This window comes from Coptis chinensis, chromosome 9, assembly GCF_015680905.1.
Source record: "Coptis chinensis isolate HL-2020 chromosome 9, ASM1568090v1, whole genome shotgun sequence".
Taxonomy (NCBI): domain Eukaryota; kingdom Viridiplantae; phylum Streptophyta; class Magnoliopsida; order Ranunculales; family Ranunculaceae; genus Coptis; species Coptis chinensis.
The window spans coordinates 61,647,446-61,670,557 of NC_141464.1; the positions used below are offsets into that span (position 1 = coordinate 61,647,446).

General features: G+C 36.3%; 3 protein-coding genes across 3 annotated transcripts; 1 reads left to right on the plus strand and 2 right to left on the minus strand.

The window, feature by feature from the left end:
* Nucleotides 1-4,673: 4,673 nt before the first annotated feature.
* Nucleotides 4,674-5,114, minus strand: LOC147477188 (uncharacterized). Its single transcript, XM_086585933.1, has one exon. It carries the CDS (start codon nt 5,112-5,114, stop codon nt 4,674-4,676), a length of 441 nt encoding a protein of 146 aa, XP_086442059.1.
* An 11,733-nt stretch (nt 5,115-16,847) lies between these two features.
* LOC147477189 (vesicle-associated protein 4-1-like) lies at nt 16,848-20,693 on the minus strand. The gene is made up of 7 exons (XM_086582282.1): nt 20,277-20,693; nt 20,092-20,162; nt 19,925-20,006; nt 19,696-19,814; nt 17,413-17,490; nt 17,179-17,298; nt 16,848-17,056 (listed from the first exon to the last, which is right to left on the minus strand). Exons 1-7 carry the CDS (start codon nt 20,542-20,544, stop codon nt 16,997-16,999), a joined length of 798 nt encoding a protein of 265 aa, XP_086438408.1. The 5' UTR covers nt 20,545-20,693; the 3' UTR covers nt 16,848-16,996.
* A 1,111-nt stretch (nt 20,694-21,804) lies between these two features.
* Nucleotides 21,805-22,272, plus strand: LOC147477190 (uncharacterized). The gene has a single exon (XM_086582283.1). It carries the CDS (start codon nt 21,911-21,913, stop codon nt 22,181-22,183), a length of 273 nt encoding a protein of 90 aa, XP_086438409.1. The 5' UTR covers nt 21,805-21,910; the 3' UTR covers nt 22,184-22,272.
* The last annotated feature ends 840 nt before the right edge of the window (nt 22,273-23,112 follow it).

The following is a 23,112-nucleotide window of genomic DNA, read 5'->3' on the forward strand; positions in this document are numbered from 1 at the left end:
CAAGGAAGACACGGTTGGTTAGGTTTTAATAGATTTGTTTTGCATTCCTAACCAATCTATTAGGGACTTCTAATTTTTGGTTTTGTTTTTAAAAGGATACATCGGTCCATTATAGAAGATTTCTACATAGAATGTAGATCCCAAAGATTTCTATACCGACTATACGAACAGATACGTGTTCTTAAAGTTAAGAATAACTCTCCTTGACGAATTAAATTATAAAAAAAGAGCCCGTAGTTGGCATCCAATTCACCAATACCAGTGCGAAAGTATCACATGATGTTCCTCAAATTAATCAGCACTATTGTTTGGTTTTTATGAATTATGGAGGCATATCAGGAGCGGAGGAAGAACAAGAAGAGCACCAATAAGAAGCTGCGAGATTGTCACAGTGGACTCTACATTACCAGAAGATGTCATGATCGAAATCCTTGCAAAATTACCTGTTAATCTAGTCATTGGTGCGATGCAAGTGTCTATGCAAATATGTGCTTCAGTTAATCACTATCCCCAATTTTATTAAATTGCATCTCGATCAGGCAAACGAAAATAACCAAAGGCTCCTATTTTCAAAAAAAGATGGTAGCTTTAGTTCGTTATTGTGCGATAACCAGGCGTGTGGTACTAGTATCACGAATTGGTACAAACTTTCACTTCCATGCGAATTCATTGTAATCGTCTCGTGTGTAGAACTAGAGGATTCAATTCAATTCAGTGTATATATACTTGATTGAATTCTAAAGAGATTACAATTGTTTATATAGAGTTTACAAAATAGGAACCAAAATAATTCGGTGGCTTGAGAAACACGGGGCGCGGGTCGTGTTCTAGCTACTGGACATCTCGAAAGCTTGAGGCGTAGGTCGCGCCCTATACATGGAAAGCAAAATACAGCTTTCTATACTCCCCCTCAAGTTGGTGCATATATGTCAATCATGCCCAACTTGTGAACTGAGCTGTCAAACACCTTGTGGGATACACCTTTGGTAAGAACATCAGCTAATTGCTCCTCAGAGGTTACAAATGTAAAACGAATAACCTTCATGTCAAGATTTTCTTTAATAAAATGACGATCAACCTCCACATGCTTTGTCCTATCATGCTGAACTGGATTATGTGCAATTTGAATGGCAGCTTTATTATCATAATGTAAATCCGTAGGCTTTTGAAGTTCGAAGCCCAATTCCATCAAGACAGTACGGATCCATAATAATTCACATACTCCCTGTGCCATACCTCAAAATTCAGCTTTTGCACTCGATATGACAACAACTTTATGCTTCTTACTACGCCAAGTTACAAGATTTCCACCGACAAAAGTGAAATATCCTGATGTAGACCGTCTATCAGTTTTATCACCACCCTAATGCATGCGTGTATCCAACAATATCCAATGCATCATACTTTCCAAATAGTAAACCTTTGCCAGATGCTTTTTTCAAATACTTCAGGATACGAAAGACTGCATCCATATGTTCTTCACTAGGACAATGCATAAATTGACTAACCACACTCACAACATAAGCAATATCAGGTCTAGTATGAGATAGATAGATTAACCTTCCTACAAGACGCTGATATCTGCTTTTATTAGTAGGAACTTGGTCAGAATGAATGGCGAGTCCGTGATTCATCTCAATGGGTGTTTCCATCGGTTTGCAATCCAACATCCCGGTTTCAGCAAGCAAATCAAGGACATACTTCCTCTATGAGAGTGAAATCCCCTTTTTAGACCTTGCAACTTCAATACCCATAAATACTTCAGTTGTCTTAGATCCTTCATTTCAAATTCCTTCGACAAATACTTCTGCAATTCATTTATTTCCTTCGGATCATCTCCTGTAACGATCATGCCATCAACATACACAATTAGACCTGTAATCTTACCATCCTTGTGTTTGATAAACAAGGTATGGTCAGAATTACTCTGTTTGTACCCAAAAACTTTCATTATGCGTGGTAAGTCTTCCAAACCAAGCTCTTGGACTTTGTTTGTGCCATACAAAGCCTTCTTCGGTTTACACCTTCCCAACATCTTTGGGATGGTTCACACACGGAGGCATATCCATGTATACTTCCTCCTCCAAGTTCCCATTCAGAATGCATTTTTCACATCAAGCTGGTGCAAGGGCCAATCTCTATTTGCTGCAAGTGAAATTAAAATCTGGACTGTATTGATTTTCGCTACAGGTGCGAAACTATCTTCATAATCAATTCCATAATGTTGTGTGTATCCCTTGGCAACCAATCTCGCCTTATATCTATCAATAGTTCCATCTGCATTAAGCTTCACGGTAAACACCCAACGACATCCAATAAATTTCATTCCAACAGGCATATCAACTACCTCCCATGTTACATTCTTTTGAAGGGCTTCCAATTCTTCATTCATTGTTTTTTTCTATTTTGAATCTTTCAAAGCATCCTGCAAGTTACTAGGAATAGATACAGTAGACAATTGATTTATGACAAGTGCATGGGTTTCAGAAAGGCTATGGTTAGACATAGAGTTAGCTATAGGGTATTTAGCATTGGCTTTGATGTCTGGTTCATATTGTTTCTTAGCTCTTTGTGATTGTCTAGGTTCAAGACTTTCTACCCCAACAGACTCATTAAAGGTTATAGGAGGTACTTGAGGCGGAGCATTTTGATAGAGATCTTCAGTTATTGATGTAGAAGGGGAAATGTCGTCGTGTACTACAGTTTCAGATACATCCAGATCATGTGCTTCTGTCTCTACTATTACATGATCAATTTCTGCTTTAGGAACTTCAAATCGTTCCTCCAAGTGTTCCAATTCTCCAAAATCTTCAGTTATTGATGTAGAAGGGGAAATGTCGTCGTGTACTATAGTTTCAGATACATCCAGATCATGTGCTTCTGTCTCTACTATTACATGATCAATTTCTGCTTTAGGAACTTCAAATCGTTCCTCCAAGTGTTCCAATTCTCCAAAGACATCAGGATTCCCTTCACCGCCACTCTCCCCCTGAAGGGAAGACTGGGAAACTCCCTCTGAGTAATATGGGTTTGATTCATTGAATGAGACATCAAGAGATATATACATCTTGGTAGTAATCGGATCATAACACCTATACCCCTTCTGAAACTCTGCATAACCCACAAAAATACACTTCTTTGCACGAGGATCAAATTTACTTCATTCTGGTTGTGGGATATGAACATAAGTTGTACATCCAAACACCCGAGGCTCCAAGTTAGGCATAGATGGGATGGACAAAAGTGCATGGAGTTTCTGATAAGGTTTCTAGAACTCAATTACCCGTGAGGGAGTACGGTTGATAACATAGGCTGCTAATTTCACTGCTTCACCCTAATAGGATCGAAGTACATATATTCATGCCAAACAAGGAAGCACGAACAACCTCCAACAACTGCCTGTTCTTCCGTTCGGCTAGACCATTTTGTTGGGGGGTACCAGAATTGGAGGTTTGATGACGAATTCCAATTAACCGGCAAAATTCAAACATGAGGCCATTCACAAATTCTCCACCATTATCAAACTGAAAGACCCTGATAGATTGTTGATACTGCGTCGCCACCATTTTGTAAAAATCAGTAAACATCCCATATACATCACTTTTGTTTTTCAGTAATGACACCCACATCATGCGAGTGTAGTCATCAATAAAAGTCATATAATATCTAGCTCCAGAAAATGAAGAAACTTTGGCAGGACCCCAAACATCAGAATGAATTTTTATAAAAGGAACAGGACATCTATTAATACTTGGTGAATATGAAATATGGTGGCTCTTGGCCAGTTCACAAATGTCACAATGAAACTCAGACTCACTAACAACTGAAAATAACTGAGGTTGCAACCTTTTCAAATAACTAAAAGATAGATGACCTAACCTACGATGCCATAACCACACAACTTCCTTTGCATTCTTGACCCTATTAACCTGATTAACTTGCTTTAAAATTCTTTTGTTTTCGTCGGGTTTACATCAAGCCCGGTAGTAGTGAGTTTCCCTTTCTAACACCATAACCAAGAATCTGTCTAGTCAGAATGTCCTGAAAAACACAGAAAGATGGATAGAATGTCACAGTACATGCAAGTGCTAGGATAATTTGACAAACATACAATAGGTTATAGGCAAGGGATGGAACAACTAAGACAGATTCAAGAGTGAGGGTTTTAGATACTCAATAGACTCTTCTCCGCTAACCGAAGTTAGAGTACCATCAACAGTAGAAATAACGGTTTGAGGTGAAGGTCTAAGATTTTTCACAAGGTTAGGGTCATTTGTCATATGGTCAGATGCACCTGAATCAATTATCCATGTATTAGTCGAAATAACCTTACCATCATACCTGATTGCGGGCACTAGCCAAAGCATTGTCTCCATTCACAACATTAGCAATGGCGGCTTTGCTTAAATTCTTTCGTGGCCTCTTCGAGAAGTCCCAAATCTCCGCAAACACCACACTTTTTATCTACCCAAGAATTTGATTTACCTTTAGGATGGCGTGGAGGACTAGAAAAAACTGGAGGAGTTGTCTTGCTATGAACAGCCAAGACAGAGGATTCAGTTGATACAGAGCGCCCTATAGCCTGTTTCTCAGATTGTACCTTACTTAATGTAAGCATAGCTTTGTTCAAAGAAAATTTAGGTTCTTTCGAAGGATCTCTCCACACTTTTTGATCATACTACTCGATCTAGTCCACGTAAAAACATATGAACATGCATTCTGGACATCGTGGACGTTTCATGGACTACAGCTTCAACACTGTTATTCTGGGAGGTCACTCTCTCATCAATCTTCTGGAACATAGCCACCAATTCGTTGTAATAGGAAGGAATAAGTCTCCCATTTTGCTTCGCTTCAAAGCACTTCATATTCAATTCAAAAATTCGAGTTTCATCAGAGTCATCATAGAAGGTCTTCTCTACAGCCTCCCAAATATCTTTTGTAGTAGGAAAACGAATATAACGGTTCATAAGAGAAATCTCCATAGAATCAATAAACCAGCTTTTTACCTTTTCATTATCTGTTGCCCAAACTTTATATTCAGACGAATTCATAAGCGGTTCAACCTTTGTGCCAGTCAAATAACCAAGCTTTCCCCTTGCTCCAATCCGCATTCACATGAGAGGAGCCCAAATGGTATAGTTGGACTCATCTAATGGAATAGTTTTTGGGAACACTGAGTTGTCTTGTGGGGTGTAGTGGTGATGAATGATGCTTGAAGAATTGTTGTCAGATTCAGCCATTGCAGAAAAAAACGATTTAGGTTTTTGAAGAAAATTAAAAAAAAAATAAAACTTTGTGATAGGGGTTTAAGATTCAAGGATTCAATAATGGGTTTAAGATTCAAGGATTCAATGTAGCGAATTTCAATGGTTTGGCTCTGATACCATGTAGAACCAAAGGATTCAATTCAATTCAGTGTATATTTACTTAATTGAATTCTAAAGAGATTACAATTGTTTATATAGAGTTTACAAAATAGAAAACAAAACAATTCGGTGGCTTGAGAAACACGGGGCGCACTCTAGCTACTGAACATCTCGAAGCTCCCGAGGGCTTGCAGTCGTACTCTATACACACTATATCGGCCTTGGTCGCTTCTATACATGGAAAGCAAAATACAGCTTTCTACATCATGCAATGGATTGATTTATTTATCGGACCAAAAGACGTCTATGGTGATATGCAATCTAGCTACCAAAGAATATATTGAAGTTCTATTTAATTTAGATGAAATTGAAAAGAGAACTGTTGGTGATCGTCGACAGTTTAATCTAAGCTTTGGTCATGATCCTCATACAGACAAATACAAAGTTGTAAGAATTGATATGTACCTCTGCTAGAATTATTGATTTTGATCATTGCAATGTTTATGTTGTATACACTAGGCACCAAACATTGGAGAATTCAACACCGGCTTATTGTCTTGCTTATGTGCATAAATATATAAAATGGGTGTTAATTTGAAATTAGTTGCTTCATCAACTTGAACACTATTGAAACTTACCCTTATTGGTTTATTGGATTTTACAGGAGCAAGTAGCAGCAGGTATAATATGTTTATACTACATGCATACTATGAAAAACTTCATGTCTTTTTGTACTATTTTCTCTTTATTCTTGGCCTCTCTTCATCTCCAGAATCAAGAGGTTAAGAAACAATTGAGAGGACTTGCAGTGTTACTTATTGTGGGTTTGACAGGAATCTCATATATGGATATAAGTGCGTCACGCACCCCCTAAGATTAGAAAAACTCCACTACCACATAACTAATTGTCTAGAAAAATCTTCAAACTATAATGACTCGCACACCGCCCTCCCCCCAAAAAAATTATTTTAGCAAACTTCCACTACCTCACTTCCAAAATTTTCACAACTATAGTGAGAATATAATCAACTACAGTGAGATTTGTACGCCTTTTGGGGGCGTTTTTGTCACACCCCGAATTTCGACAAAATCAGAAAAACAATATTTGTTCCCGACTCTTCGATTTTCGAGGTGTGATACACTCTCAACTTCCAAAAACCTCTTTATCCGTTTAACTATTCCAATAATTGGAAACCAATAAAAAATTTAAATAAACAAAAGTTTTCTTCATTACAAAAATTCACAAATATGATTAAGTTACAAATTTCCTTTCAATAACTTTTTAATTATAATTACAACTAAAAATACAAAAAAAACATTGTCTTAATTAAAATCTATTGCACCTCAAGGGAAAACAAAACATATCCCATAATGAGACGCTAGCGCAACCCACAAGCAGCAACCAACCTTCAACACTAATCTTATCAAGACTTATCAACTGGGTTCATTTTATGAACACACCCGATAAGCAAACATGCAAATCGGGTTAGCATTATAGACAATGCTGGTATGAGTAGCCTTAAAATACAAATCATACTTATATATAAATATACACCATCAATAAGGCAGTTAGTTCCTCCACTGAGGCGCCTTTACATCCAACGAATAATACAACATTCTTAAATACAATAATTAAGACTGGTAGTTCCTCCACTGAGGCGCCTTAGCTTCAAACCGTACTAGATCAACTGTATCTAATAATAAAATAACAAAACTAAAACATACTCTATACTTACACTGGTGTAGGCCTAATCACAGAGTGGGTCATACCTGCATAAATAATCAATTCAACCCACCCTTATACAAAACCATTGTGAATGCAACATAAAATACAATAAATCATTTATTATAGATTTAACGTACACTTTGATATATCATCACAAATATTGTTTAGAGTTTCTTCAAGTGTCTCTAGAATCACGTTGTCTCTATGTCTTACCTAGTTTCCCTGGCTACTACAATCGCTTCCCAACGCCAAACATGGACATCCACATGCCTCCCCTCACGTAATGAACCACTCCGTGCGTAGTTATCCTAAGCGGGATATCGCATACCAGGTAACCCCCACACGAACGCCATTATATGGGTATTGCTACTATTCGGCATAAAATATCGTGTCTCGTTCTAATTTTGCGAACGAAAAAATTAAGCCACTATTCGACTACGATTGCCCTACACATGGGTCAATCAACATCTCATACACCCTATACAAGGGCCAATCATATCACATACGCCCTACACATGAGTCAATCACATGAGTTGTGGTAGCTAGGTTTTAGGATTTTCGTTATATAATTTATGCAGGTCTCATACCTTTATATCTCATAATCATTTCACTCTATCAAGTGCCACATAAATTATTGCACTAAGCCACATTATTTGAAAATATCACAATACCTCTCATTTTCATTCTTTCACGTGCCAAATAAAATATATTGCACTAAACCACAATCTCTTTGAAAATATCCACAAATACTATAATACCTCATAGTAGCATCTCACAGATATAATGATGGAGCGTTTACATTTATTTCTCAAAAAATATCGCATTTAATATATATCCTAATATATCATATCATTTAATAGAACAACAATTTCCACATACCACATAATGTCACAATTTCTCCAAACGTATCACATAACATTTTTATAGCGTTTTAGGAATATCACGTCTCTTAAAATTTCAATCTCGTCACGTGTCAAAAATTGCACAATAGCAACGTCAAATCTTTCTTAGATAATGACAAACAGTTTATATAGGCTTCCACAACATGCTACCATTGGATTAATCCATAAAATTTAATATATAAAAAGTAAACAAACTCAACAGTCAACAGTCAAAGGGTTGACTGGTCAACAGGTCAAGTCCAACAGTCAACAATCCTAAACCCAATTAACCAAAACAAAACAAAGAGAAAAGCCTAAAACCAAGGCCCAAAACCAAAAGTCTAAAACCAACCTATTTATTCAACCGGACCCAATTCAAGTCATATGGACCCAGCCCAAACAAAACATAAAACCGCCCAAGAAACAAACAAATTGGTTCGGCCCAAAAATAACTAAAATGAAACTGGCCCAAAGAAAACAAACTAACTCCGCCCCAAGCCCAACAAAAAAAACAGAAACAGATCGCCACCCCTCCTTCTTCCTCAATATCTCCTTTCACCACCGGATCAGCCACCATCAACCATCCACCGGCACTCCAAACCTAACAAAAAACACTCAGGAGGAAAAACCCAACCACTTTAATTAACACAAAAACCAATTTGCTTCCATCACTCACTCTTCCCCCAAATTGGATCGCGTCGCCATTAACGAGTCTTCCTGCTCCGAACAGCACCTCTGCCAACCCCCAACCACCACCAAACGGTTGGGTTTTGATCCCCATAAAAAACCAAACCTTTGGGGTATAATCAAAACCCAAAAATCCTCACTGCTCACAAATGGCGTTTGACACCATTAACGCCTCTTTCAACCTTCACAGCACCCACCCAATCAGCCAACAACCAGCATCAAAAAACCTTAATCCCCCGACATCATCCAACAACCCAAAACAACAACATTATACCCATTATACATGTTCAAATCATATGCATGACAATTTCTCTGTTCTCTGGGTTTGCGCAGCCATTACTTTATTCATAGTTCCAACAATCCAATAATTTCAATAATTAAGAAAACAATATATAACCTTTAACTATTTTAGCAATTCGGCAAGTTTAACAATTCAGCAGGATAAGGAAAATATCGAAAGAAGAATAGGCAGCACAAAGAAACTGAGCTGGAAAAACTCGACGCATACCACTTTTTTCAGAGGTTCGGTGAAATAGATTTAAAAAATATAACCACTCACCTCTAGTATCGCGAAAAAGAGTATTTAGCATATGAAAGAAAACCGATCCCAAGCTAGCTAGAAGACGCACGATCCGCCTTGTCTCCGTTCTTTTTTTTTTTTATTTGTTTAGTTCTAAAAACTTATTTTTATGAAAACCCTTAATTTATAATAAATCCTTCAATTCTAAAGAATTTATATTATGCTTAACATTTTAGAAACTTCCTATTTTACCAAATATCTCTATTCCTAACTATAGAATATTTTTCTCTATTATAAGTACTATATTTATTATATACCTTATATTAATATATCTTTTGAAAACTTTCCAAATATTAAAAATCTCTACACAAAAATTCAAAATACTAATTTTCCCTCCTTTCTCTTTCTATAAAAAAGTCAAGCCCATATTTACTAGCCCGTTGACCAAGAAATAAATATCAAATTTCGAAATGCTAAATATTGTTACGAAATAATGGAAAAATAATTTGGGGTCTTACAGTTTTTTATTGGATTTGACTGATAGTTAGCCTTTGAGTGACAATTACAGTTGAATCGAACTTAACCATTGCATAGGCGTTAAGTCGATTTGTACGCTTTTTGGAGGAGTTATTGTTGGTAGCTAGCCTTTTGTGGGCGTCACTATAGTTGAGTCCCGTTGAGCGTCTTTAATGGCAATTTGACATTGTAGTTCGTAGTCGTAGTTCGCAGATCAAACTTGATCCTTAGCAGGGCATCAAGCTGATTGGTTGATAGCTAGCCTTTTGGGGCATCACTATGGTTGATAGTTAGCCTTGAATTGGCGTGACTGTAGCTAGCCCCAGTTTTGGAACTTGATTGAACTGTAAAAAATTTATGCTAACACCAAGGAGTGAGTACAAACTAACGGTAGTAAGTCTAGAGGTGCGTAGAGCGTAATAGCTAAATTGAACATGTTTAGATGGCAATGACTAGCCCCAATTTGGAGATGGTTGTGGCTAGCCCCTAGTTTGGAGTGTAATCGACTTGCAGTAGGTCGAGTTGTAGTATAATCAAGGTTGACAATTTTAGTGGAACATTTGCATATTGGGGAGGGGGTAGGGCAGGGATCAGGTCGGGTTCGAGTCGGATATGGTTATATCCGAATCCAACCCGATTATATCCGAAATTTAATATCCGAACCCGACCCGACCTGAACCCGATCGAATAACACTAAAAATTTAAAAAAAAAAACCCAAAAAATATATCCGAACCTGAACCCAACCCGAATAAGTAAACAGATATAAAAATCGATCTGAACCCGAACTATTCGGGTTTGGGTCGAATCGAATTCGGGTCAAACCCGACCCGATTCCCTGCCCTAGGAGGGGTCAATATGTGGATGACCTGCAAGGTGGCACTAAAAATGCCAAATAGCAATATTAGTCATTGAAAATGCAGGTTATATAGTCGATTTAGCTCAGGATGAATCTGTTCAACATGCTAATGTAAGTGACCACAACTGCTTGTCGTGGCCCTCACGTCATATTATAAGTGACCCCAACTGTCACAGCCCCAAATTTGGAGTGGAATCAACGAATTGATAATGCTGCCAAAGTTTGCTCCAAAGCAACTCATGCATTGTGTGACCTCTCAATTCATCGACTCTTAATATCTGAGGAATGTTAATTCAATAGAGACTTGAAACTTGCATTGAGCTGATATACTGAAGCAGATATACTGAAGTATATCTGGTTAAGCTATCACCACTTCGTATTATAGGCGACCTGCTGCTTCAGCTGGCCCAAAGCTTAGGTAGGATATGCCCATGTCCACAAGGTTTGTTGTTAGTTCGATCATGTTGAAACCTTATGAACTGAAGATCCCGAAGTAACTCCAAGCAACAATCTTCCCATAATTGTTGGTACAAGTAAGTATATGTCTGTTTGGAATTGAGACTTTGAGTCAAAGTGACTCAAATTGACAACACACATTAGAGATTATTAATAGCTTATCCTAGGTATTAGGAATTGGAAATAGAAAGCTTAGTGTAATGCTTACGAGGGGCTGAGGCTCATTAATGTAATTGAAGTTACACTAATATAAGCAATATTTAAAATAACAAGAGTTCGACTAACAAGGGCAACTATATAGTTATGATCAGGTCAGTCCAATGTGAAAAGACATTAATAATAATCAAAAGTCATGAATAAATTGTAAGTGTTTCTTCAGGATATATACAAGATGTACTGTAGAATTTGGTGATGGATCGAAATAATCGAGATCAAGGATGAATGAAAGAATCCAAATCTAAGTTGTAACGTTCCAGTATAATAGTTGCAAACGACCATCTTTTGGCATGACCAGGTTGATTGAATGGTAATACGAACAATATAAATGGTTTAAAATCTGCAGCACTCATCCTATTGTATTTGGACTAAGAGATGACCACATCAAATGTAGTGATCGAGTGCCTTCATGCAACTTCATATCAAGGGGTATCATAGGTGCTACCATACCCCATAATTAATTAAGCTCGTTTGTGGTATGCAATGTAAGATGCCAATGACATACAATCATGTGACTGATGAATATTGAATAGGCGGTAATTATACCAACTCGGGACTAAACTAGAAATTATATATTTGATCAGATTGAAACAAGAAAATTCAAAACAGTAGAATTGAACCTTTGGTTGTTCATGTGATCATGCAGCCAAAAAACAAATAAGGGAGTTTGTATATCGGGAAAAACTTATCTTTAATTTCATTTATTGATCAACTCCATAGGCAAGCAAGCTTTTTGATTGATCTCTTCGGAACAGCCAACACCGCGCTTCGTGGGATTGAGAATACCAAGTGAAAAATGTAGTTTTCTCAAGAACTTCGACCTACAAACGGCGTCAATGTAAAAGGGTAAAATTCGTTTATCCTTTACATAACCAAAAATGATCTAGTTCTTTTGTCGAACCAGAATCAAGTCATCCGTAGTTCTATAGAAATTGAACTTTATTGGGGCGGTTTTCCTCCTGTGAGAGAATGTCCTCAGATGTTTAGATTCATCCTCCTTTTATTGATTTGGTTTGTCTCCCCCCTTTTCCTCGTGGAGATGTTATATAATAATTATTAGAGCTCTTGCTCTCCTTTCCTTTTATGATGCACGTCCGCTATGTTTGGTTCTTGAGATGGATGTTTGTTACGATCTGTTTAACACCTTGTGCTATTAATGAATGCTTTAATTGTGCTCGAATTGATTTCTGTTTATAGAGATTGTATGTATGCCTTGATTTCTGTTTTGGAGTAGACTTAGTCGTATGTTAGACCTGTGATTAGACTTTGGACACTGGACACGTGGACCATAGTGATTGGTTGAGAGCGTAGGATACTAACATTATTCAAACACCAAGTTTAGAGCTTCATGCTTAATTGTTATTTCTTCAATTGTCTAACTTCACGCTTTTAATGGGTTATCAGTTTTGTGGGAGCAAAAGTAGTAGTCTTGTTTCGGTGGCGACAACAAAGGTGGGTGGAGATTGCGGTGGCTGAATATGAGAAAGATGATGGCAAGAGGAAGAAGATGATGACCTATAGTACCACAATCCCAATTGAGCCAGGTTTTAATCTTAGTCGTTGGTCTTTGAAAATATCAGGATTTTAACACGTGTCAATAAAATTTTAGGAGTAATTATGATGATGACACATGTCATTTCCAAAATATTTGTGGGCGTTTGATCAAATACATAGGATGGTGACATGTAAATTTGATCTATTTTGGTCTTGTGAGAGTCAATGGGCATTTTGGTAATTTTACAAGATAAATGGTAGACTTGACATTGCACATGTACTAACTGGATGGAGTCAAGTCAAGGACAGCTGACTTGGTCATGCTGTGAAATTGGGGACAGAACATTGGAAGAACTGGGGACGGAATAGTAATTGGCAAAATTGCTGGGACGGAACATTTAAAAACTGGGATTTGGTGGATTGCGCCAAAAAGTGCGATAGAACTAGTTTTCGTTCCAGATTCTGGGTTTAATCTCCCTCACCAAAAAATCGTTACATAAAACCTCCCCATATGCGAACAAACTAACAAAACACCACTCTTTTCTAAAACAAAATAAACTGACAAAAATACCCCCGAAAACTATCCCAACGCCACCGTAAACAACCCTAGCCTCTCTTTCATCTTTTTCACATTTGAATTTTTTTCCTCACACCATAAACCCTCGCCTCTTTTTATTCTCTCTCTATTTCTCGACACCACCATAAACTCTCTTTACTCTCTCTTTATTTCTCGACAAAAGATTACTCAAATCTTTTGAAATGAAAAAACTTGCAATTTGCTTATTTTTCTTACTGTTTATGGTAGATTATTGATTGGTACGTGTTCTTCCACCTCCCCAAGGAAGTGGTGAAGCTAATTGGATGTTCTCCACCAAAGTGTCTATATTTCTCATCATTTGCATGGGTAAGCATCTTCCATGTAATTTAATTACTGAAGTTGAATGTATAGTCTGTGGTTAGTATGCATTCTTATATTTGCAGACTAAATTCACAAAATCTCTGAAGATGTAGTCTGTGGTTACTCTGTATTCTTATATTTGCGTAGTAGTTTTAGTCTTGAAGTTGAATGTGTAGTCTGTGGTTACTCTGTATTCTTATATTTGCATATTAGTTTTAGTCTTGAAGTTGAATGTGTAGTCTGTGGTTAGTCTGCATTCTTATATTTGCAGACTAAATTCATAAAATCTCTGAAGATGTAGTCTGTGGTTACTCTGCATTATTATATTTGTATAGTAATTTTAGTCTTAAAGTTGAATGTGTAGTCTGGTTAGTCTGCATTCTTATATTTGCAGACTAAATTCACAAAATCTCTAAAGATGTAGTTTATGGTTACTTTGCATTCTTATATTTGCGTAGTAGTTTTAGTCTGCATTCTTAAAATCAAACCTTCAAGTTCTAGAAGAGATGGAGATAAAATTGAGAAGATAGCTGCTCCAAAAACTACGAACAAACCAAATCTTGTTAAAATCAGTTCAAGTTTTCATAGTTTTGCAATTTCAACTTTAGATTTTTATGTTTATGTATGTAGTAGTTTTACTATGCATTTTTATATTTTCGTAGTTGTTTTTACTCTGCATTCTTAAATTTGCATAATATTTTTTATTTTCTTTTCATGTTTGTGTAATGTGTGGTGGTAATTTTACTCTGCATTCTTAACTTTGTATAGTATTTGTACCTTGCATTTTTAACTTTGCATAGTAGTTTTACTCTGCATTCTTAAATTTTACTTTGCATTCTTAGATTTGCATAGTATGTGTACTATGCATTCTTAAATTTGCACAGTATTTTTTATTTGCTTTTTCATGTTTGTGTAATGTGTGGTGGTAATTTTACTCTGCATTCTTAACTTTGCATAGTATTTTTATTCTGCATTTTTAACTTTGCGTAGTATTTATATTCTGCATTCTTAACTTTGCATAGTGATACAATTCTGCATTTTAAATTTTACATAGATGATCTTTGTTATTAATTGGTTTTCTGTCATTATAACAATATTTAAACAAGAAGAAGTTGTACAAGACATTTAGATCTTCGATATGAGGAAGAGCTTGTGGAAGCAATTGAGACAGCAACATGAGCAAAGAAGGATTGTTTGTGCTTCATTGAGATTATCTGCCACAAGGCTGCTTGAATGGGGTTCCAGGGTCTCCGCTGCTAACAGCCGCCCACCTAATCCTAAGTGAATTCCATGCCTTGGGAAATAATCGTCGTCTCTGAGCTTGGTTTAGTTTTGATTAGATTAGGAACTTTGTTTGCGTAGACATATATGATGGTACATTTGCTTGTTTATTATTGATCTACAAGTATAACCAAGTTATATCTATACAAGTGGTTAATATGAAGTTTTAGTTCCCTTGAATGCATTTTTTTGCAATGAGTAGTTTAAAATTGGAGCTCGACATAGCTAATGCATTTAATGAATCAAATCCCGGTGACCCTTGTAGAAAGGTTAAAAGTTGTGCTAAATCTGGTGAAAGAATCAAGAAGCGAGATAACCTTGCCGCTTATGCCCAATTGTATAAACTTCTGCAATTTGTGTTCCTAGGTTATTTGCACCACAATTCCTAAATATAATAGTGAACTTGTGTTACTCTGCTTCATTCTAGATGTCACAGATACAAGATAAACTTCAGTGATTGTGTCTACATCTTGCATCTTCATAGAGAACAACTTTTATACTTTATATTTACATATATTCTATCAGGTGTCGGGCAATTTTTATTACCAAAAAGTTACTATGTAAATTTAAGTTTTCATAGGTCAAGTTACTATGTAAATATAGATTTACATATATAATGACTATGTAAAAATGCATTTACATATATTATGTCAGATGTTAGGCTAATTTCATCCGGCACGTAAAAAGCCCACTTTCATGCCAAACATCTAAACCACTTGAAGCCTCTTATCCCAAGATGCAAAGTCATCTGAAGAGTTATTAAGATTGCTGGCCTTTATAGCATCAGTATCGTCCAAAGTCTCAGTAATTCTCCTGCAGCCATTTTCTCACCAACCATTTCTAGAAGATTATCGTGAAGGATGCCATGCATTTTGACATTAGCAGAGTTTATAGTACTTGTCATGAATTAAGAAGCCGCAACATTAAGAACCACAACGTAAAATTCTTATGCAAAAACAACTTTTCATATAAAACTACTATGCAAAAATATATTTGCATAGAAAAATTAGTTTGAAAAATTAAATTTACATAGAAAAATTGGTATGTAAAAATATATTTGCATAGAAAAACAAGTATGCAAAATTAAATTTATATAAAGTACTACCTATGCAAAAATAATTTCACATAGAAAAACTAGTATGCAAAAATAAATTTGCATAGAAAAACGAGTATGCAAAAATAAATTTAACGAGTATGAAAAAATAAATTTACATAGGAAAACTCATATGTAAAAATATATCTACATAATAGAATTTATAGTGAGAATACATTTGCACACTGAAAAATTGAAAGAAGAAAGGAAAAAAGATAGAAGAAGAGAAAAAATGGAACTATTTGTTCAAACCCACAAGTTGAGATGACACCATCAAGTCTATTCAATTGATTTGAAGAAGATTGAGACCCAATAATAAGATGAAATTGAAGAAGATCTAAAATAGTTGAAGAAAATTAGTTAATAGATTCAAAATCAAATCTTTCAAACAAACCAAGCTCCTGTTTAGAAAAAAATTGAAGGTGATTGAGAGAGAAATCGAACCAAATCTATCAAAATTGATTACTGATAAAAATCAAAGATGATTGAGAGAGAGATTGAAAGTGGAAGCTTGTTTCTTCAATGGCGAAACAAAAACATCACTATTTCGATGTTATTCAATTGGTATTCTTCATTTTTATTTTTTTCTCGTAATTCTCAGTATTCTTCAGTCTTAAATCTCTATTTTCGTATTCCCCCATATATGAAAAGGTAGAAAAGGAAACAATTTTGGTGAAGAGATTAAAAATAGACCGGGTTTAATTATTTTTACAAAAACAGGAAGGTTATATATAAACGGTTTGAAAAGAGGGAGGTTTAGTGGGTCGGGACGAGTTGAGGGTGGTTTAGAGTAACGGGTTGAATGAGGGAGGTGAGCCTCATTTCGTTCCCATACAAAGCATATCGCATCTCATGACATCAAAAGACAGTTATGGATTTCTCCTTAAATAGTTGAACACGTTCACTTCACAATAACCAGACAACTAAAGGTGGTGAAAACTATATATCTCGAACACACAATGAATTCCATGGAGAAGAAACTTCGACACAGTAAGCTGTACTTTACACTGAATCAACCCCTTCAACTTGTTGCCTCGCTAGGTATCTCTCCCGTCGTTCTTTCTGAAGGAAAGATAAAAAAAACAAAGAAAAAAAGTGTAAGCACTATAAGAAGAAAGGTGGGCGGAGCCGGGGAGTAGCATCAGGGCATTAGAAGCAAAAACATTCAACACCAACAAACTTACCCATTCATCTATTACAAGGCCTTCCCCAACGATGCGTGGACCAGTGTCTTCTTGAGGTTTCTTGCGTGCTTCAAGTTCAGCCTCAGCCTCAGCCAACATTCGATTCAGTTTTTCCATTGCCTTACAAGGGACAAAAAAAAAAGAATGTCAGTCATTCAAATGGGGGAAACTAGAACGTGTATGTATGCATGTGTTGAAATCACATAACAATTCATTATAAGAAAACATTCTTACAGGTGAAGGTCGCTCGATATCTAAGAAAACCACCCGCAAAATCTGCTCAACTGCTACTTGATCCTTTTGCTCATCAAACTGTATTCGGAAGGAAATAATTAGAGAAAAAGATATAAACCAAAAGTAAAAGTATTTCGTTCTTTACTGAAGATCGTGGGAGTATATGAAACCTCCACAATCTACACTCTAAAACATATAGCACTTTAATTTTAGAAATCTATAATTAGACTCAAACAACGCAGAATCAATGATCAGAACTTGAATTAATTAAGAGGTCGAGTAGCTCCTTGGAGTCTTGGACAGTAGAACAATGTAATCTCAATGATAAATTGATAATTATTCTATTAGTATTACAAAGTGAACTTTACCAAAAAATTGAATACAAATTTAAGTATTATTTCATTGCCAAAGTTATTTCGGCAACTCCTGCTATTTCGAAAGCCAGAGGATATTATGTCATCTCCACAAAAGGAAGATCTCTCTCTCTGTTTTTTTTTGCTAACCGGGTGTCCGGGCCAGCTTACGCAACCTCGACTAATCCCGGGGCCCTGGTTGGAAATTCGACCGGGTACTGCCTCGCCAGTGGCCTTGAGGGGAATCGAACTAGTGACCATTGGGGAGCAAACCCAAGACCGAAAATAGAGGGGGGCAGGGAAGCTGTGTGTGTGTGTGTGTGTGCACGTGACCTAGCTGCCTTCTTTTTCCCCCTAAAAACATTAACCTGAGCGGCCAGCAGACAATTAACCTTTACAACTACACTATCAAATCCAATTAAATTTGATTGTTCAATTAGACCAAATTTCAGTATTAAATACCGAACTTTGCACCATTCTAATGAGTCAAATATAGAAGAATGAGGAACAACTTCTGTAAGATAAACTAGTATCGGTTTTGTTCCGCTTTTGTTTTTGTTTTTCTTTTCAATTGATAGCTGTAAGGATATTTAAATGCCAGATAAGGAAGGAGGTCAATATGAACAGTCATACAAGTCAGAAAAATAACAGATACTCCATATTTGCATCTTAATGATTCAATACGCCTAGCCTATGCAGCCACTTCTATTCTAGTGCATACATGTCCACTTCTATCCTAATTCATAATGGACTGAAACCAGTGCCATATCTCCTGGTAAAGTCACAAACCATTATGAAAACACAGTAAAATCACAGACAATTATGAACACAGGCAATAAAGAACTACGAATGGCAAATACCCAGGGACAGTGCATGGTCTTGGAGGTGTATATTGAAGAGCAGAACAGAAGCAAAGGAGTTCCTATTGTATTAGTATTGCTAATGCGGAGGACACTTTGCACTGGCATGATCTATGGTGCAAAAGTACCCCTCTTTTAAACAATGTCCATGCAGTTGCAGAGTGACAGTTTCCACTTGATGTTAAGGTGTGCCAATTTATGTTCACTAGGGACTAGTGCAGTTCATAAGTTACAGTGAAGATTTAAAGAGAAACATAAAGATCCTATCATCATTAGACACTTGAATGAAAATAGAATATTATGGACACCTCACCATAGTGGCCAGTTTACCTTCAACATTGCATTCAAGGCATTGTGCCTTCTTGTCGTAAAGTGAGATGATAATGGCTTGTCTGGTGAAAATTGGTTGTCCCACTATGGTTTAGTTTTTGGCATTTTTTCTCCAACAGTCTCTCAACTCAAGGCAGGCTAGTATACAAGAAACTCCCAAAACATTCTTCCTGCAGCAATGGTAATCATACTACGGAATACTCAAATTTCCTCTTCTTTGACTGCCCCTATACCCAACATACAATCTATGGTAATAGGAGTCTGTTGGGCATCACCACAGATACCAGAAGTTCACACAGAGTGGTTATCCTAGTTAAGGATCTGTAAAGGGAAGTGACTAGCATCTGACATCTACAAGGCCTATATTTGTGCAGCATTTGAGATAGCTTAATTTAGAAAAAGAAGATGCATCAGGTAAACTCTTTGTAATTTATTGTTAATTAATATAGGTGGGGGTCAGCCTAACCACATATTTATTCTATCAAAAAAAGTAAATAGCTGGGAAATAAATTTCTAAGTAACTATTCAAAACTCAAATATGCGAGTACTGGAATTCAATTTTAAGATTATATCCAACCTAATCTTACAGCAGACTCAATGCCATAATGAGGTGGAGAAATACAGAGTTGATAGGTTCATCCAACTAAAATAAAACTAGAAAAGTCTGCAGTGCCGAGAACTTCAACATATAAAAAGCTTCCACATACAAATATAGAGAAAGTGAAAAGGACATAACTCACCAACTCAGGAACATAGTCCATTGCTTCTTTCACCTTGAGGCTCATAATCTTAAACTTGACCTTACTTTTCTGGTCAGATTGTTTCTCATTGTTCTCCGGATGCTCCACGAACTTGAATACTAGCATTTCAAATAAAATTAAAACAATAAGACTAATACTCTTAAGCCCAAATTTTCTTCATTCTTTTGCACATTACAACAAAAATGGGAACACGGGACAAGACTAATACCAGTTGCAATAATACTTTCACCAGGCGCAAGTATACCGCCGGGGGGACGCATGAAACAACTCTTGGGTGCAGTTGTTTGAAACTAATGTAACACGAAAGTTAATAGACATAACATATAAAACCTTGAAAATCATATAACTATAATCTTGTCATACATAATTACATACCTTGAAAGCTACATGAGACCTGCTAGTATTTTTAATTCTTATTGCACTCCTCGCTTGCTTACCAGGTTCATCTACAAAACATCAAAATAAAGTCAATTTTGGTTGACCAAAGTCAAACCCACCCCAAGTGTCCAAATTGACCAAATCTCAAAACTCAATAAAAAGTTGATAAATTGTGCACATACATGGAAAGTAAAGCTTGTTAGATGGATCAAGTCGAAGTCTACGCCAAATAGGAAGAAGAGATCTTGCTACAGATGAAACTGTGTTATTATTTGACCCATCTACATGTTGTTGTGTTTGGTTTTGTTGGTAAACACTTGGTGTGATTGTAGTAACACTAGTATTATTTGAAGAAGAAGAAGATGAAGCATTATTTCCAGTTTGCCAAAATGGCAATTTGCATAAACTACTCCATATCTTTCCATTCCCATTTTCTTCAGCTATTGCCATTTTTAACTTGGGCCCACTTATATGGAGGGTGGTGCAAATTTGTTGAAGGTGATGATGATGAGTTGCTGCTTCTTGGTGGAGAGTGTGTGAAACGAGGTTGGACTTGAAAAAGGATAATTTTTTAACTGTGTTTTTAAATACTCAAGTTTATTTATTTATTTTTTTTTGTTAATTAATAATAACAGATTAATGTTGACTGGAGAATGTACTTTAGGATAAATGACTTTGAGGGAAATTGAAAGTTGAGATTCAAGTCAGGTGATCACTTATCAGGTACTGGTCGGAAAATTTCCAATATAAATCTGTAACGTTTTTATGTCCCAAAATTGAAATGTACAAAAAGTCAAAAAGCCAATACCATAACATACAATTCGTACAGAGGCTTATACATACATTGCAAGTACGCCATAAATCAATAGTCAAAGCCGGAAAGGAGTACTTGTAACCGGTATGCAATTCATACAGTGCACTTCATGCTTGGTATTGATACGAGAAAAAATATGCGCATCATTGTTGCACCAACTGTATACATTATTCTCTTGATCACTTGAGGGAACAACATGGGAGACCTGTTATCCCACCATGTGGGCATGTCTAGAGAGAAAAAGGAGTCAATTCCAATATCATTCAATAAAAGTGAACCTAAAACCGCGTGGAGAGCTACTCATGTTTCCATATGGCCTTATTGAAAAAAGGCAGTTCTTGCACTCTAATCTCAAGAACTACATAGTACATACTACCAAAATAGCACTTCTTGTTCCTTAGCAGAGGCTTTTGGCATGATGAACGAATGAATCCATGAAGCATTACCAACGTCTTCATAGCTGATTAACATAATTACAACTCCAAATACTGTGATTATGATGGCCGAGTGTGGAGTGTGACTGTGGACCTGTGGTGCTTACATTTACATCCAACTGCTAATAAGTAATAACCGCAACTACTAAAAGATCAAGCCCAATAAATGATCCAATTGAAACTGTAGTAAGAAAACTCAGTCTGGCCCAATAGGTTGAGTGGAGAAATAACTGTAAATTGGGTCCAATCAAAATGAATACATGGGGGGCAATTATACATTTGAAGGTGTAAAATACTTTAATTAAAGAGAAAAGGCAAACGTGTCATTCTCAGAAATGGTACGTCTGAAAGTGCTGATACCACCAAGAGTAGCATCTGGTTTAGAAGAAAAACAAGTAGCTGATCTCCGAAACCACGGCAAAAGAGCCTCTTGTTTTACTTGCCTGTCACTACTCTTCCTATATAAACATCACTTGTGCATCTCATCTCAATCACCAATACACACTCAAGAACAAAATCAACCATATTTTCAGAAGCAATACTACAGTACAAGGAGGAAAAAAGAAAAATGAGTTCAACAAGTAGAGCCTGGGTTGCCGCTTTATGTGTTGGAGCAATAGAAGCTTTGAAAGATCAAGGATTATATCGATGGAATTACGCATTTCGGTCATTGCAAGACACAGCTAAGAACAATATTAGATCATTTTCTCAAGCTAAGAGATTGTCTCCTACTTGTTCTTCTATGGTAACAAGTCAAAGAAAAGATGGTGATCAAAAGCAAAGGCAAACAGAAGAGTCACTAAGAAAAGTTATGTATTTGAGTTGTTGGGGACCCAATTAAACGGAGTTTTCCATTGTAAAACTGTCTTATGGAAATGTAATTCCAGAATCCAGATAATCAAATATCAATACACTTTTATTTCGTAAGTACATTGCATCTATCTTTAATTTAGCATGATTTATATCCATTCATTATTTGGTGAAGGATAGGTTTAATTGGATTTCAGCAACCTATTCATTTTACCTGATGATCCACATTTTGTAACAAAAATAATGAATTTTGGAACTTCGATTTTAATTGAGCCAATACCCAATTGGATTTCACTAAGATAGATCTTAATTCAATTTGATATCCCTGTACTTACCAGATTTGAGTATTTGGCATGAGAATTTGTTAAATGATAACACATTTTGAAATTTCAGCCAACAAAATTTCATCTGAAAAGGCCTCGGTACTTTCTAGTTTGAACGTACTTTGACTCTTTTTTTTTTTTTTTTTTTTGTGATAATGCTTTGAGTGGAGTTCATTACGTCTGTTACTGAAATACTGACTTACTGGGTTCTCAATTCACCGATCCATTTAGCATGTTCGCTTTCATCTAGGGGCAATTGAACCTATGGAAACTTGGAAAGCTTTACTTGAGGGCTGAGGCTAGTTCCAACTTCCAAGCCCATTGACATCATGTCCCTAAATCAAATGGTCAAGTGATTTAATGGTAAGTTGAAGACTTGAACTCCTCAATCAAAATATGAATGTTCACAAAATCATAATTCATATAGACAATCATCCTGCTCGTCCAAAATTAGGGGAAGAGTATGTGTACTCAAATTTAATTGCGCAATATTGTTGCTTGTATACTCGCGATAAACAGTTGGATGTTCTCATCAAAAGAAAAAAAATAAAACTAAACAGTTGAATGCAAACTCAATTTCCAAAAAGCTGAATGCAGTGCAAAGTGCAAATTCAATTTCCAATTAGCAGCGGTGCAT